This window comes from Alosa alosa, chromosome 10 (genome assembly GCF_017589495.1).
Source record: "Alosa alosa isolate M-15738 ecotype Scorff River chromosome 10, AALO_Geno_1.1, whole genome shotgun sequence".
In the NCBI taxonomy this organism is placed as follows: domain Eukaryota; kingdom Metazoa; phylum Chordata; class Actinopteri; order Clupeiformes; family Clupeidae; genus Alosa; species Alosa alosa.
In genome coordinates this window covers 9365504-9383315 of record NC_063198.1, presented here as the reverse complement: position 1 = coordinate 9383315, position 17812 = coordinate 9365504, and the positions used below count along the sequence as shown (strand labels likewise).

General features: G+C 42.3%; 2 protein-coding genes across 2 annotated transcripts in view; one reads left to right on the top strand and one right to left on the bottom strand.

The window, feature by feature from the left end:
- Nucleotides 1-2347: 2347 nt before the first annotated feature.
- krt18b (keratin 18b) lies at nt 2348-7619 on the top strand. Its single transcript, XM_048254575.1, has 7 exons — nt 2348-2862; nt 4193-4275; nt 4696-4852; nt 5387-5551; nt 5832-5957; nt 6603-6880; nt 7446-7619. Exons 1-7 carry the CDS (start codon nt 2437-2439, stop codon nt 7486-7488), a joined length of 1278 nt encoding a protein of 425 aa, XP_048110532.1. The 5' UTR covers nt 2348-2436; the 3' UTR covers nt 7489-7619.
- Nucleotides 7620-10386: 2767 nt separating this feature from the next.
- col7a1 (collagen, type VII, alpha 1) overlaps nt 10387-17812 on the bottom strand; it is a gene marked incomplete at its 5' end in the record, with an annotated part of 46589 nt that continues 39163 nt past the window's right edge. The window contains 7 exon segments of the mRNA XM_048254574.1: nt 10387-10887; nt 12175-12342; nt 12679-12735; nt 14222-14347; nt 15311-15400; nt 15870-15878; nt 17496-17544. Of these exon segments, the coding sequence (XP_048110531.1) occupies nt 12176-12342; nt 12679-12735; nt 14222-14347; nt 15311-15400; nt 15870-15878; nt 17496-17544 (498 nt within the window).

Sequence of the window (17812 nt, the reverse complement as noted above, 5' to 3'; positions counted from 1 at the left end):
AATGTCTAAAAGCACATTGAAGGAGGAGTTCAGTTCACTTGTCTTTGAGCCCAAGGACTAAAGTAACTGTGCCAGTCCATTTTTGCATGTTACCAGTTTATAATTGACCAGTTCTTGTTTAATGGTTTATGAAGCATGAGGAAATTGCTTACATCTGTCCTCATTCCTCAAAAAATGCTAATTAAGTAATTCCACTGTCCAAACCCAGCAGCGATTCAGCTGGGAATGATTAATTCGCCTTATGTTAGCGCAGTGGAACTGTATTTCTCAGAACATATCATCTAAGTTGCATTTCTGTACAGACATCCAGTATTATTACTTTATTGAAATCTGTATTCCATAACCGTATTACTGACTCTGTGCTGAGTATAGATAGATTGAATTAAAGATGAACTTAAACGTAAGAAAAGTTAGAAAAAATGCACCCACAATGTGTGTTTGGTATAATCCTCCTTGTACTACATCTCAATACACAAACGGACATCTATCTTCTCCAAAAGGGTCGCCCCAGACAGACAGCAAATTCTTCAGCTGACATCACGGCACTGATGTTAAAGTGGGCTGAAGTGGGGGAAGGCAGCTGGAATTCCTGTGGTGTGGAAAAAATCGCTCTTTCTGCCCAGTCGTCTTCCCCCTCTCTCTGCTCTCCCTATCTTTCCCTCACTCTTCTGAACTCTTGCAGTTTGTACCTCTTTGTGTTGCTTATCTATTTAGATACTAAATCCAATGCAGACTCGATGACAAGATTCAAGATTCAGGGAATTTATTGACACAATGTATTACAGAATTAGAGGTATGCAGGGTTAGCTTGCTCTTTGAACGAAGCGCAAAAAGAATAGCTGTGCAGTTTTTCAGGTTCTAAATCTAAATAACTGGGTGTAGCACTGGGACTAACAGTGCCATGTCTCAGTATTGTGAGGTTCTGTTTAACACATGACGAGTTTTAGGAAGAAGGCTTGTTGTGATGTAATGGTATAGAACCATGGAGACAAGGAGGAGATAGGGGGCACAGGGATTGAAGGTCAGTTTGTGGGGACCGTTAGATGGGTGGGAGCAGAGCCCGGCTCTGGGTGGGAGGAGTCAAAAGTGGTCTTCCTGGAATGCTTTACTAAGCACATGATGTGTGCTATTTTCTCTTTACATTGTCTTTTGTAATTTGTCATTCAAACTATTTTGTGTTATTCAAAAAAATGAAATGTTCTGTTGTTGATAAGTCAAATTCAAGCCTTCTTGTAATACTGTAATGCATCTGCATATTTATTGAAAAGTTCTACACTCCCAACATGTAATGTGAATGGCAGTATTTACAAGAAGCCTTTTAGGCGTTGCTATGGTTATGCCACAGGAACTGTGACACAGCTGTGGGTGATTTCTGTGATGAAAAGCTAATAATGAAAACCTGATATGAGACTGCTTGTGTGGGTGATGTCTGTCTACAGTATACAGTGTGGCCTATGTTTTATGAGGGACATGTTACAAAGAGCATGTGATGTGTGTTGGTGCTCTGTAAGGTTGGCAAACAGTGGGGATGTGGGTACAGTCAGTAAAGTGTGAGTTTGATTGCGTGTGTGTCTGTAGGCTACTCAGTATTACTTTCACAAGGGGCATGAGCACAAGGGGTATGAGTCACTAACTGTGTGTGTGCGTGTGCGTGTGCATGTGCGTGTGTGTGAGTGCATGCAAGCAAATGGTAGACTTGGTGGCTAACCTCAGTGCAATTGGAAATTTTGAAGAAAAAAAATAGAATTCAAAGGAACAATTAAGGTCAATGCCAGAAAAAGAACAATGTGTTTGTGATGTTATTTATAATTATATTACCGTAAATACACACACACACTGCAGAGAAAGTACTGTAAATCAATTTTAAGAGACCTGTTACAAACTCTTGCAGCCTCTCTCCTACATAATAAGTTTTAAGTTCAGTGAGGGAAGCTAACATCTACATACTTGCATAAATGACATAGACAGAGACAGTGAGCTTGTCCTCAAGTTTTTATAACACACATGTCCATGTGGTCACCTCTTCTTGCTGCGTCCAGCCTAAGGCTATGGAGTTTTTAGACCACCAGTAATTTTCCTAACCTCTCCAGAGAGTTGAGACAGGAATGGGCCATGAGAGGCACTCTGGGATATCAGGAGGGGGAGACACCAAACTCTGAGACTCTGGGCAGTTGTTGTCTTGGCAACAGGGCAGTTTGTGAGTATTTTGGCGGGAGAGAGAGAGAGAGAGAGAGAGAGAACAAGAGAGAGAGAGGGAGGGGAGGAGACTGAGAGAGAGCCAGGGGGTAGTGGGTGTGGGGAGGGAATGCTCCAGTATAAAACCCCTGCCCTTCCCATACACCGCTCCTACTCTCTGCAGCCCAGCTTTAGAGTGACCCTCTGCTGCCGCTCTCTCTCCTCACGCATTCTGTCCACTTCTCAACCACCACTGCCACCATGAGCTACAGGTCCGAACGTATGTCTTACGGGCATTCAGCTCCGGCTTATCGGGCTACCAGCGTCTACGGAGGTGCAGGGGGCTTCGGCGCACGGATCTCCTCCTCTTCCTCTTCCAGCCTCCGCTCTGGGGCCCCTGGCGGGGGGATCAAGGCCTCCTCAGCCTTCACCCAGCGGAGCTCGGCACCGGGAGCAGGGGGGATGGCGTCCTCCCTCCAGGGGGGCATGGGGCTGGCGTCGGGCAATGAGAAGGGCCAGATGCAGAACCTGAACGACCGCCTGGCGTCCTACCTGGAGAAGGTGCGCAGCCTGGAGCAGGGGAACGCCAAGCTAGAGGCCCAGATCCGCGAGGTCCTGGAGAAGAGTGGCCCGGAGACCAGAGACTACAGCCGCTACAACGTCATCCTGGACGACCTCAGGAAGCAGGTGCAGAAATGTGTTTGTTTGTGTATGTGTGTGTGTGTGTGTGTGGGGGAGGGGGGGTATGCTTGTCTGTGTATGAATTCCTGAATGTCCTAAATGTACTTGTGTGCATGTACAATACGACAGTTTCAGTGTTTGTGTGTGTTTGTATGACTGCTTTTGTGTTGGTATGTGTGTGAATGTGTGTGTGTGTGTGTGTGTGTGTGTGTGTGTGTGTGTGCGTGTGCGTGGTTATGCATGAATAGTGGAAAGCAAGAGGGAAAGACTATCTCATGGGGCAGCAACATTGAGCATGAGAGCACATGGTGTCCTACCAAATTTCAAACCCAAAAAACTCCCCACACTTTAACAAGAAATGATGTGTCTCTGAGACTGGCATGGTTATTCCCCCCATGGCTAGCTGTGAACTATCACATTTCCTCTTTGGTGAATGTAGGGTGTGGCAGCCATTGGTCCCCTTTTGTGTAACTCCCTGTAGTTTCTCTCTTCCTCCTCTCTCATTTGCCTCCCTATCTTTTCACAAATGTGTCAGTTTCCTCTTCACTCGGTTGAGTAACCATGGTGACAGAGACACAAACAAAGTTGTTGTTCCTAAAATGCTCCTCAAACATTTACTGTGTTGCCAGGTCTGTTTAATGCAGTTCTGACTAAGTGAAGGGAAGTTCTGACTAAGGGAAGTAATGCCAAACAGATGTGGAACACACACACACACACACACACACACACACACACACACACACACACACACACACACACACACACACACACACACACACATCCATGCAGCTGGTCATCTGATCTCTAAGAGGAACTTCTGGAAACCAGTTTTAAAGTTGCACTGTTTTCAGAGTTATGCAACTCTTTCCTTTGTTACCTCTTTAGTAGGTTTGGATATGAACTACTGTGCTTTTATGGTGGACTTAGATAAACCTAAGATTGCAGCATGTCAACGTTTGTGCAAAAATCAAGTTTATAAAGTAATCATGGATTTGGATTCAATTTGCTTGGTTTCATACACAGAGACTCCAAATCATTCCAAAGCTATAATTATTTGAAATATTAATAAAAAAAAAAGTTCACTTCTATATAACTGAAATAGTTGTGAATTAGATCAATTGAATGGAATGAACCTCAAAATAAAGTATTATACATATATTTTTCTTATATTAAGTAAACCACACAACATTTCTGTTTTATCATTATTGATTTATGTATGTATGTTTATGTATGTCTTTATGTATTTATGTGTATCTATACGACATATGTATTACTGTATGCCTAAATGAAAGCGTGTAGATTGCTGATATTGTGTTACTATGACTGTGTTGTGTAGGTGTTTGATATGACTGTGGATAACGCTCGACTGGTGCTGCAGATAGACAATGCCAGGCTTGCTACGGATGACTTCAGAGTCAAGTGAGTCTCTCACCATTCAAATATACTGTTCTCTAACCTTGTCCCTAACCATGCATTTGTACAATATGTATTTGCATGTATGCTCTGAATGCTTAGAGACCATACTGTATACAGTAAAAACTAATTGCAGACATGATCTCTCTAGTGTGCTGGGAGAGGAGACACACGTCGTCTGAGAGGCAATGCCGTGCACATTCAAATTGTACAGCGATATGAATTAATTGATTAATGAATTAATTTGAATTCTACCGGTAGTTATTCTTATCTGGTTGTGTAGTAGTTGTACATATACTATAACCTGCACAAACTGTACCATGTATACTGTTCCTATATGTCCTTTATCATGCATGTACAGTGCCTCCGTTTGTGTATGCGTTCCCATTGTGCAGATACACTGAGTATGTGTTTTGTGTGTGTCAGGTATGAATCTGAGCTGGCCATTCGTCAGTCTGTGGAGGGAGACATTGCTGGGCTGAAGAAAGTGATTGACGACACAAACCTTGGCCGTATGAACATCGAGAGCGAGATCGAGTCCGTGAGAGAGGAACTGGCCTTCCTCCAGAAGAATCATGACAATGTGAGTCATAACACTCTAGGCGATATAAACCCTCTTACTGGTACAAATGTGTCACTTGACTTTCATTTGGAATATCTTCACTATCCGAGTACCTCAACAAAGTATTACATTGCTTACGTATTTGCATAGCTTATGTTGTGGAGCCAGATGCTAATAATAGCATGTCTAAGGGTTGGAGATTACAGGTCTGATTAGGTCTGATTTGCTGTCATTTCCTGACCCAACTCATTTTCTCCTACTCATTCCATGTTTCTCAACAGTGTCTCATCTATGTAAATATATAATGTAATATTTTTTTATTGGTAAAAGCATGAATTTAAAAAGCTAAAAGAAATAAATGTCGAAACATCATCAGCATACACTAGATATTAAGTATATTTTGGCCCGACCAGTTTTCCTTGCCTAATCTCAAGAGGTGTAGTAGTACAATAAATGTAATACAGTACACTGTATATCCAGCAACAACAATAACAACACATTACATTAATAGCAGTTTATTCAGATGTTCACCCATGTTTCCTGTGCATCCAACAGGAAGTAACAGACCTTACGAGGCAGATCTCCCTGTCAGGCGTCCAGGTGGACGTAGACGCTCCAAAGGGTCAGGACCTCTCACAGGTCATGGAGGGTATCAGAGCCAACTACGAGAAGATGGCCCTGAAAAACGCAGAGGAGCTGAAGATGTGGCATGAGAACCAGGTGGATATGAGACACACATACACATACACATACACATACACATACACATACATACACATACACATACTGATCAGGTACGCATACGCATATGCACATGACACGTACCCTCACTCACACACAAACACACACACACACAATGTTTGCTCTCTTTTCACAGTGTTGTGTTTCATTCTAATATCTTCTGCCATAAAACATCATGTTCAATCGCTTTTGAACCCTTTCTCCTGGACCCTTTCTCACCATTTCTCTTTGTCACTTGTCCTATGCTTCTCGATCTCAGATATCCGATGTGCAGGTTCAGGTCACCCAAAACACAGAGGCTCTACAGGGAGCACAGATGGAGAAGAATGACCTGAGGAGGCAAATACAGACGCTGGAGATTGAGCTGGCGTCACAACAGAGCCTGGTACAAATACACACACATATACACACTCCCACTCCCACACCTTTATTTTTCTGAGTGGCACATAAAACAAAAGAAGACAAGGGAGGCACTCTAACAAAAGGGGTTTAACAAGAGAGAGTTTCCCACACAATCACACACACACACACACACTCACTCACACACACACACACACACACACACACACACACACACACACACACTCACACACACACACATTGGATATGGATACATGATCAGCCCATTGTGGAAGGTTTTCTGTGTTAATGTGGTTTACTGCAGTATATGTCAAACATATTAAATGTCATACTTTATGAGCTTTCTAAACGCGAAATTGGCTGTGATCCATCACACTTCACAATCAGTGACATTCTTCTCACTTTTCTGTAGGTGTCTGTACATTACACTATGTGCTCTCAAAAACCTCACAAAACTGTGTTTTGTTAGGGAACAGTATTGGCCCAGTGAATGGGAAACAAAGAAAGTGGCTCGGACAGTCATTCTTTTTTCCAGCCATCAGTAACATTCCCAGAAGGGAAGGCTGTAATAGGCTGTTGAAATATCAATAACCTTGTGTCCTGATTAGGAACAGCGCCTTTAAAGTTGGTACAACATTATAGTATTGTCTTCCATGTGTTGTGACTGTAGAAAGCATCTCTTGACGATACACTGCGGAACACCGAGCTGCGCTCCAACGCAGATATGGAGAAGTATAACGACGTCCTCCGTCAGCTGGAGGCAGAGCTGGCACAGCTGAGGATGAACGTCACGCAGCAGGGTCAGGACTATGAGGCGCTCCTGAACATGAAGATGAAGCTGGAGGCTGAGATCGCCACCTACCGCCACCTTCTGGACGGGGGAGACACCACACCTCCCCCTCAGCAGCCCTCTCAGCCACAACAGGGCAAGGGCAAGTCCAAGTTTAAGTGAGTTGGCTGGTTACATCCACTTATTATTAGGCTCACCTGTTTCTGATCACTGTCCTCAGTCCCAAAGAAATCCAACAGTCTCTTTTTGAACTCTCCTAAAGTAACCTAATCTACTTAAACAAACTCAAACAGACCGCAATCCAAAACTTTACCAAAAGCAGCAAGTCTTTCACTGACTGTTGTTTTTCAACGGATGTGCAGGTGCATCCTTTAGATGATTTATATGCTCTGTGCTTCCTGCAGGGGTTCCAATAGGAATCCTTAACCCCTTATTGCCCACAGAGTGCCACGTCAGCCACGTTCAGAAACCCTGCTCTAATCCTTAGTTTCAGATGTCTGGCTCATTACCGTGCCAAGGCACTTTCGTGATAGTGGACTTTATTGAAAGTGGTATAAAGTTCAGAAATAAAGAGTTTTAATATGCAATGTTCACATTATGATACATTACTAACCTTTACTTTAAACCTAGCCCTTATGATTACATGGACATATGATGTATATTGTGGTAAAGATTGTATTAAATATCAAGAAACTTTATAACATATGCAAATCTATGTTTCAGTTTAACAGATGCTCTGGGGGAGCTGGAAGGTCTGGAGGAGTGAAGTCACACACACACACACACACACACACACACATACAGTAGGCCTAAGAGAGGAGACAACCACTGCTACATCAAAGAGAGCCACCAAATCAGTAATGTCCTGTGAAGACAATAAATTTCTGTATGGTAGAACTGTGTGTGTTTTGTTTTAATGACCATCGAAATCATTTGATTACAATTCATATCCTTTTACTTTCCTTCTTCTTTTCTTTATCTGTTTCTTTCTATCCCCCTACAAATTACAGTACATATAGTTGATTGCACATAGGCCTATAGGCCTGACATATACATGTAGTTGTATTGACATATTGATGTACTGTATTACATCAATCTTGAATATGGGTTCTATGGGTAAAGCATTGGGCAAGGCTACAGCACAGGAGAAGTGACAGATGGTAACTGACTTTGTTTTCAAAAAGAGGAAGCTTGATGAACAACAGTGGTGTCTGAAGCAAAACACTGGCATTGGATTAACTGGCTTGATATTGAGAAGAGGAAGATCAGCTGGAGAGAACTATGAGCCATGGATGCTAACCACATTGAATTCATTGTAGGAGCCACTTATGATGTTCTTCCTACTCCACAGAACCACAGTAAATGGGTTGGTGAAGATGGAAGCTGTAAGACATGAACCATGGCTCTTTAATATTCTATCTGGTTGTAAAACCCAGGGCCGCTACCTGGACACATAATGAAATTTAGATAGATAGATAGATAGATAGATACTTTATTGATCCCCATGGGGAAATTCAAGTTCAAATTTGACAGGGAAAGTCGTGTTTCTTTTGTGCAGAAAGTAGTAGTGCAGTAATAGACATTGGGCAAATACAGGAAGATGGGGCAAAGCACGGGCAAGCCAAGCTAAGTATTCCCTTTTTAAAACAGAGAGAGAGAGAGAGAAAGAGAGGTGGGATAGGGAAATGACTGCAGGTTGGACTCAAACCTGGGTCCCCGTGGGCACTTGGACCCAAACATTTTATGGACGCTGTAGCCTGCTGCGTCACAGTGACCCCACACACACACACACACTATTCCCTTTGAAGATACAATGGAGGAAGCTTTTGAAGTTAAAGTATGTAGAACTGTTAGCATATTAGCAAAAGTAAGGTTAGTCAAAAGTTTCTTAGGCATCTTCTCAGCGGGCTCCATCTTTCAACAGCTTCCAATGTATGGGCACATCTGCCCCTTTGCTTAACCTGACTGACAGAGCAGCTGATCTGAAATCATCTACTTTTACTATACTTTGACGTGGCTTACCCTAAATGTGTAATATAATCGTATTATATGATCATGGGCGTCGGAGCCATTATATGAGGGTGGGACTGGACCCGCTTACTTTTTTAATATTACCAGTTTGGACCCCCGACCCTCCAATGTTGAAATCACTGTAACAATCCATTTATGCATCCAGTCATTTTATGTGCACTGTCATATTGAATCCATTCCACTTAGCTTACTTTATTAGGAAATTACCCAAATCAGTGACAATCCATGCCATGTTTCACAGCAACCGGCAGAATGATTGCCCCCATACAAGCGAAGAGCACAAACGCGACGCACATATAGTAGCACAAGTAACGTAATCACAGCTCCCCTTCGTTTTTCACCTTAGTTTCTGTCTGTCAAGTTTTTGCAGAGCTTAGGACAGAGCTAGAGTAGGGACCTTATTGTATTTTATACATTTCATTTTATTTCTTTCCTGTAATTCTTTTTAGAATATACTTTATATGTTGGTTCTTTTTCTGTAGTTTGCATTGTTGTATAATAAAACTACTTCTTGTAAAGAGGAGATAAAAATACTTTTTGCATTGAGGTGATACTTCAGACTTGACAAACTCCATGGTGGGCAATGGAAATTTCTTAGGCATACTGCAGAAATGCTAGAGAATGCTGCTCTACAGTATGTGTCATTTAATAGCCAAGTCTGATTTAATCTGGCCATTTTAGCAACAATTACTGTCTAAAATGGTAACACCTTGCTATAATACCTGAGGTCCGTTGCACAAAAGCAGAATTAAGACATCCGGGATAAGTTACTGAGCTGCGCTCAATGAATCCAAAACAAGAGCGTACAGGCTTAACTGGTTGCACAACGAGCAAGCCAGGATGAGCAGAAACGGATTCACCAAGCCAGGTGAAACCTACATGTATCCTGGATAAGTGCGCGCTCACGGCTCCCTCAAATAGACCCCGCCACCGATCACAGATTCACTGATTCACCATGGCAACTAGAGGGGCTTCATTGCTTCTTCTACGGTGTGAAGTAGGTAGCGATAGCCTTTTCACCACAGCAACAAACAGCAATACCTCTGTTTAGGAGAATATTGCAACTAGTGCCGCGACCACCACGCGCAAAATGGTTAGGCACTCCCGTGACGTCACATTGTCGCATGACAGGTCGGGAATGGCGAGTATGTAAAAGTTATTTAATGATCACAAACGTTTAAATAATGACAGTGGGTCTAGGTATATGTTATAACAATGTGTAGTGGGCAGTGGAATAACTATTGGTTTCCGTTTGTGGTGACTGCTGACTGAGATAAGGGATGAGATTAAATAGATCCTGGAATTTAGCCTGGTCTGGAGCAGGCTAGCTCCACAGAATAAATCGCCATGGTAACTTATACCATAACATATCCTGCTGCCCCATATCCCGCTTTTGTGCAACTGGATCACGGATAAATTGAGCCAGGATAACCAAGATATCCCGGCTTAATCCCTTATCCTAGTTTTGTGCAATAGGCCCCAGGAGTAGCCCATGCCTATAACCTACCAATTTACAGGCATGGCACACACACACATACATTTATTCTGTACCAGTTTTAAATGCATAATGAACTTTAAAAGTTAACAGTTGAGCACAAAATTATCACACAACATCATTGCAAAAAATAACATCTGAAAAACATCTGATACTTTATTATAAAACATTTCATGCAATTATAAAAATTTGAGTCCCATGAGGCATATCCTCTCTCTCTGATTATGTACATTACAGATCCTTTCTATACATAAAACACTTTGCCTCATTTTTTATTTTGATAGACCCACTGTGTCCCAAAACAGTGTTAAGATTAGGTTGGTTCCATTTTAACAGAAGTATGGAGGCCAGACAACAAACCCATTACTTACATCAATGGCCATTCAGAAGTTTAGCTTTTAAAGTGTGCAAGTCTCTGACATGTATTTGGAGGTCTTTCACAACTGTGTTTCTTTGTATTTATATGAAATGCTATTGACTCTTCCTAATGCGGTATGTTTATCATCATACAATAAATAAAGATAGGAAAACTTGAGGGAGGTTCTGAGGATTCTGATGTGGAACTCCTTAGCACCTTGATGAAAGAAGTACTTCATGTACAAGCAGCCAGTTATCAGCCATATCCTTTTTGTTCAACCCCTGCAAGACAACACATACTCATAAGAAATGCATACATTTATGCTCCTATGTGTATATGTTTGTATATGTGGCCCTCCATGGTGAAACAAATCGTATGGATCAATTTTTATTTATTGTGTTTGGTCATAAAGGACCAACACAATAAAACAAGCTCCAAATGATGCCTATAAGAATACTGACTTACAGCATGTTGACCAACAAACAGAGATAAGAGGCCCTATTTTCACGACACAAAACCTGGCGCAAAGCGGATTATTATCCTGACGCAAAGTCTATTCCTATCTTACACCCGAGTTTTGTGCCATGCGCGTCTCTTTTATTGGACAATGTGCTCAGGGGTGTGGCAATTCGCCTTATTCACCCGCTGGCCAGAACGAGGCTACAGGGTACACTTGCCATTACACCTCAGTCCAGCAGATGGTGGTGGTAATGCACTCCGTTTGCATACTGCCAAAAAAACTCACTGAAGAAGAACAACAACCACCAGCGAACAGCGAACCAGGCCAGCGAACCCCCTCTTCTTTTTCGGTGAGCTTTTTTTTGGCCGACGTTTGATAACGTTTGATAACAAAACCACCCCCAATGTGGACTGGACAAACCCCTAAATTTAATTAAGTTATTCGCTAGTGACCATGCATTTTAGATCGCTAAAATAGGGCCCAAGGACATTAACAGCCCTATTTTAAACCTTGCGTTGGGATAATAATACGCTTTGCGCCAGGTTTTACATCGAAAATAGGGCCCTAAAAGTGTTTACTGTAAAGGTTTACTACCAGTGTGACGCTATCTGCCCTCTTGTTTGTCCACTATACCTAGTATTGCAAGTCAATGGACTTGGATTCACGGTCATCAACTTCATGTCATGTCTACTGGCATTGTGTGCTGTTCTGACAGTCGCTATTTGATCAGTTTGTCAAGTGCAAATTAAGTGTTGCTGCGCTTAAAAGTCTGTTGTGGTGACTAGCACTCCAAACTGATATATAACATTAGCTGTAATTCCTCAGGTATAGCATCCGATTATGACTGAAATAATAGTAGATTCAACTTTATACGTGGATATACAGTATCTTTTAGTGGACGATATAAATAGTCTTTAGGATAGACTCAGAATTGATTGTGCTTTGCCAAATTTACAAGATGCCCATGCTGTAGGCACTAATGCTCCTCCACATCATCGTAGCTGTTGGGTTCTCCTCTTTAGCCCAGATGAGTCCATGATTTCCAAAAAGAACGGCAAATTATGATTGGTGTGTGTGATTGTGTGTGTGTGTGTGTGTGTGTGTTTACCTCATAGCAGACATTTTTCCTCACACTCCTCTAACTCTGTGAAGCGGTTGGCGTTGCCCTCGCAGCCGCTATATACAAAGGGTCGGCAGGCACGGACGGCAGAGTTAAAGTACCAGCGCAGTGTGAAGCGGGAACAATTCCCCTCCTCCAGAGGGAGCAGGCAAGGGTCTGTGCACACACACACACACACACACACACAGATACAGAGAGAGAGGGGCGTTACTTAATTTACATGCATGGGGTTTAAAAATTACAAGAAAATGACAAGCTGCAGACCGAAGCAGACCGAAGATCTGCAGAAAAGGACCTCCACATGTGCACTGTTCCTTTTACCAGGGCTTCCCAACCACCAACCACCAACACCAAACTACCCTTGTAAGTGTTTCTTACAAGGCAATAAATGCACTTTCAAATGGAGAAGGATGGAAACATAAAATACAATAAATATTTCAAGATGATGGTGTGCATCATCCACAATCCAAAACTTTAAAACAAAACATTCACCTTCTGCCTCCCGCTTGGGTCTCACAACTTTCAAGGGATCAACGGAAACTACTTCACCTACCAAACACACACACACAGACGCACACAAACGGTAACACACACACACACACACACACACAGTAGTCACAAATACACAAAGAAAACACACATATAAACAGGACACCAGTTTAATCAATTTAATAAACAGACAAACAAATAAACATCACAGCAGCATTAAGCACTTTCAGACATACGTGTAAAACCAGAGGTTCTGCGGATGTTAAACGGTGGGGCCGTATATCTGAATGACATAACCGGTCATATGGAAGTCCGAATTTAGCCGGTTGTTCTACTATTCCCCCCCTAGTATTTCCTCCGGACATTATGTAAATGTACTGTGTCTGAACGAAGCGTAGAACATGCGGTTAAAAGTCACACCTTCAGAGGGCGTGTCGGTGACGTTTCTTTCGTGCGTCCATGTGGTTAAATCTGACTTAAATGCCAGTGTTATAATGGAGTGTCATAGACTAGTGCTGTCCAGAAAATCTCCGACCTGGAAAGATGCAGACATCACGGAGCTACTGTCCATGAGGGCAGACAGTATTGTGATAGAACACATGAAGGGAACGGCAAGATACACGTTTATGTAGCCTACAACTGCATCGCAAGGCCAAATGAAATTCAAAAGACCAAATCATAAGCAGAAGGCGCTGAAAAGGCAGTAGCCTACAGCGACGTCGTTGACGACAATAACAGGAGTATTTAATAAATTGTTAGCCAACACGGTCAGTTTTTCTGTTCATTGATAGCCTTCTCATGACCACTGCTGAGCTTGATGATATTTGTTGAGCATAAATATGCCTAGAGAAAATGAAAACGAAGAAAACTAAACTTTGTTCCAAGCTCCTTACGTAAATGCAATAGACACATGGGGAGAGGATGCTTTTGGAAAAATAAACCATTTCACTGTTATGTTAGTATTTTGTTTGTTGCTTAAAAACGTTGTATATGACGGCCTTGAAGTTAGTCTACTGAATTGGCTGGTAGGCTACCATAAAGTTTGTGCATGCTCTCCAACGCAAACCAGATTTGGGGTTCCATAGCCAAGTAATTCTGCTACATAACGTTGAAAACAGATAAATGTGTTTATTCGAAGCACACATGTAGGTCAATTTCAAGTGCGCATTTACTTGACTACTTCAAGTATTAGCCTACACACAATAGATTTTTCTTCTTTAGCCTACATAATGCATACACTTTGTAAACAAACAGCAGTTATGACAGCGGCCGCATATATTCTGCGTCATATCTCGCCTCTTGTGAACTCTACAAGCCCCCACCCCTCACTCGACAACCACACGGATATTCTGTAATGTGCGTGTATGTCGTTCACACATAGGTCCGTATAAGGTCAGTATAAGGTCCGCAGGTTAGCATCTTATCTGAATCATCCGAAGGGTAGGACCTCCGTTTGACAAACCTCCGCATATACTCCGGAGGTTATATCTGAAAGCGCTTAGTGTGTGACTCGGCAATGATGTGATTGGTAGAGTGTGGGGTGTACCTTTGCTCTGATTGGCTGAGGGGGGTAGGTCGACGACCTCTGCGAGTGGGTCGTCGTAGCTCTCTATGGAGTAGATGTGCTGATAGTCTGGGTCGTTAGTGTTCATCACCACACGCAGCTCATGGCCTTACAGGTAAATATGTAAGTATACACACACACACACACACACACACACACATGAACACACACATACACAGAGAAGTGGATGCACACACATACAAACACATGGGACACACACACACAAACACACAAATACAAGCACACAAAAATAAACACATGGAGACACATAATCACACACATTTATAGTAGTGGTACAGCAGCAGTGTTATATGTGTTGTTTAGTAGTAATAATGTTAAACAGTTAACATTTTGAAACTGTTAACCCAACCCACCGTTCTCTCATTGAGAGGGTGTAAGTCACATACAAACCCACCAGGGTTGTGCACAATTCGAATTGCAATTCTGCTTCCTGTTTGCTACCTCAATTAAAGGGAAACTTGGCAGGATTTCCCCCTCTGCTGGAGAAATTGTGCATTATGCTATTTCAAACTGTGGGAAAAGGTAACGATAAAGCACATGGATTTGTTTACAAGCTAGCGAACGGTTAGCATAAGTTTGGCAGAACTATGTGGATGTTACAAGGTAAGAAATACGATTTAAAACTAGTTTCTTGTTTCTCACTTCTCTTTCGGGACGGTAGTCTCAATGTTGCAAGGTTGGTTTTTTAGCCTAAGGGCTAGGGCGAGGGGGAAAGTCACCATTTTCACCGGAACAGGTCATTTAACCATCCAAATGATTTCTAAACGGGTTTATTACGTTGAAATAGTTGCCAAGTTCCCCTTTAAAATGCAAGTGAAATTCAAGAATTGAATTGGAATTTAAGAGGCAGTTTCAAATAAATTCTGGAATTTTGCACAAGCCTGAAACCCACACACTTAACTTATGGCATGGGTCCCAAATATCTATGGTCTAAATGGAAGGGACGCTGTCCCCTGAGAGTGGAATGAGGGGTATGGAGGAGAGTGGTGGGTTATGACACGGCAGGCGTTAGCAATTAGGGGGTTAGGAGAGGAACCCAGAGTAACTCACCCTCGTCACCCAGCCGAGTCCGGGTGTGGTCTGGCATGCGGCCAGCCCGATAGGACTGAGGCGGCACGAGGGGTACAGAGTCCAACCCACCTGAGTCCAACACAACCCATCCTTAGACACAACACCCACCGTACTTCACACACACACACACACACACACATTGCCCTCGGTGTGGCACAGTGCAGAGCCCACTGACAGTTACCCAACAACAGACACAGTTACGTAAACACAAAACAAACACGTAAATTAGCAACATTAAATAATGATTAGTCAGTTAGGGGGGTCCTCACAACACATGGACACTGGACTAGACAATACACCTGTCAATCCCTCTGAGTGTATGCATGCACAATGGTGTGACTGCAGAAAAAGAGTCATTCAGTCACACCAACACAATGTCTCAACTACATTGTGACCAATGTTATAATGAGACCAACACTGTCTCAAACTTTCAGTAACGTAATTGTTACTATTGTTAATGTTAATTAAATGAGTAATATTATGTCAATGACTGAAATGACTGAAAATCAACCATATACAGGGACTCAGTGGTACTTACCTCCACACGCTAGAGATGGGAAAGGGGTTGGTGGGTTCAGAGGATAAAAATGAAATTCATTAGATGTATCCCAATATGTTGTAAAATCTTTATTGCAGATGAATATCTGGATTTTTTTAGCAGTTACTGACTTTTCAGTAACATTAAATGTATTAAATGTATGGCCCAACATTTGACATTTGAACAGCCCAGTGGTATTTGAGGCATAATGGTTCGCTGGTGGAGTTGGTTGTATTGCTTGATACTTGGTCAGTGGGCAGCAGGGGTAAGGACATGACAACATTTAGATAAGATGATACATACCAACTAGTCTACACACTTGGAACGATATTCTCATTCAGGCGAAGCACTGCTACTTGGGATTTACAGAAGTAAAAATGGAGCTTTTCAGGTGCTGCATATCAATTCATCCCAAATCATTCATCCTAAGTAGCAGTACTTCGCCTGAATGAGAACATAGTTTCAAGTATATATGCTTAGAAAATCAGTGTGTCTCATTTTACATTGGTGCTTGTAATTATACAAGTCACAACAACAAGTTCTTTTGTCACTTTAGGGAGCTATAGGCTAGTTGGTTCTGATCACCTCAATGAACTATGCTAAGCTAGGCTAATGGTGCGGGTGAGTTACTGCACGCACAGAGACGAGAAGGGAGACAGCGAATGAGCAAATTTCCCGAAAGGTTCGCGTGTTCCTTTAAACATGACACAGTGGGCCAGATGTATGTACATTTGCGAACACAGCGTTATCGGCTCTATGGCCAACCCGCAGAAAGCGAGTGCTGTGATACTTCAATTTACGTGGTATTTATCAAACCTGGAGTTCATCGGGTAATCAGTGCCTTTTTCACCCCCTACCGCAATTACAAGCGCAGTTGAATGAAGTTAACTGATGACAATCAGTTAACATTAGTTAACATTAAAAGGAATCAAACGTTAAAAGGAATCAAACGTTTAGTTAACATTAAAAGGAATCAAACGTTAAAAGGAATCAAATGTTTAGTTAACATTAAAAGGAATAAAAAAAGGAATCAAACTGAATCAAAATAATACAATAGATGACAAGATGTCAAGGGCAATTCCCCGCAAAACTGTCACATCAATAATGCCAACACAATGCCATGGTATTTAGTTGGTGTTATGGATGTGACAGTTTTGCGTGTAGTTGCCCTCAACAAGCAGGAAGATAATGAAAAGCAGTAGTTCTACTCCAAAGACTTGTGCACGTAGGCTAGTTGGATTAACACCTGCTTTTACAAGGTGGAAATATTTCATCACAAAACAGATGTGCGCTCTCATGGAAAGATTTGGTACATACAGGGGAATATCTAATTAGGTGCATTTTACGCTTCTCCTCCCATCTTTTTACATAAAACTCCCACTTTCCCCTGACCCTCCTATGCATATGCATGACACAGTAAAGTGCAAATTGCCACTCTCAGCTCCTGCGACAGGCAGTCTGTGACCTGTTTGTACATACCACGCCATGTTTTTATGTGCACGTTGCGAAGAAAATACGCCTGAAGTGGGCGCAAAAGCATTATTACATCTGGCCCAGTGAGTCTGGCCCATTGTTTTTACTTTAGCAATTGAGGTATAATATTGAAATGGGCCTCAGTAGACTTACCACAGTGCTGATTCATCTCAGTGCGAACATATGTGCGTATTTCATCCTCCTGTGGGGAAAAGAGTAATGAACATCCCCTGTTTAATAGGAGGCTGGCATTATGAATGGGCCTTCTGCTGTGTGTGTGTGTGTGTGTGTGTGTGTGTGTGTGTGTGTGTGTGTGTGTGTATGTGTGTGTGTGTGTGTGTGTGTGTGTGTGTGTGTGTGTGTCTATGCATGTGCGTGTGCATGTGCGTGTGTGAGTAAACATGTGTTTTGCATTTGTGGTTTGCATTTGTTTGTGTGTACACATGTGTTTTGTATTTGTGTTTTGCGTG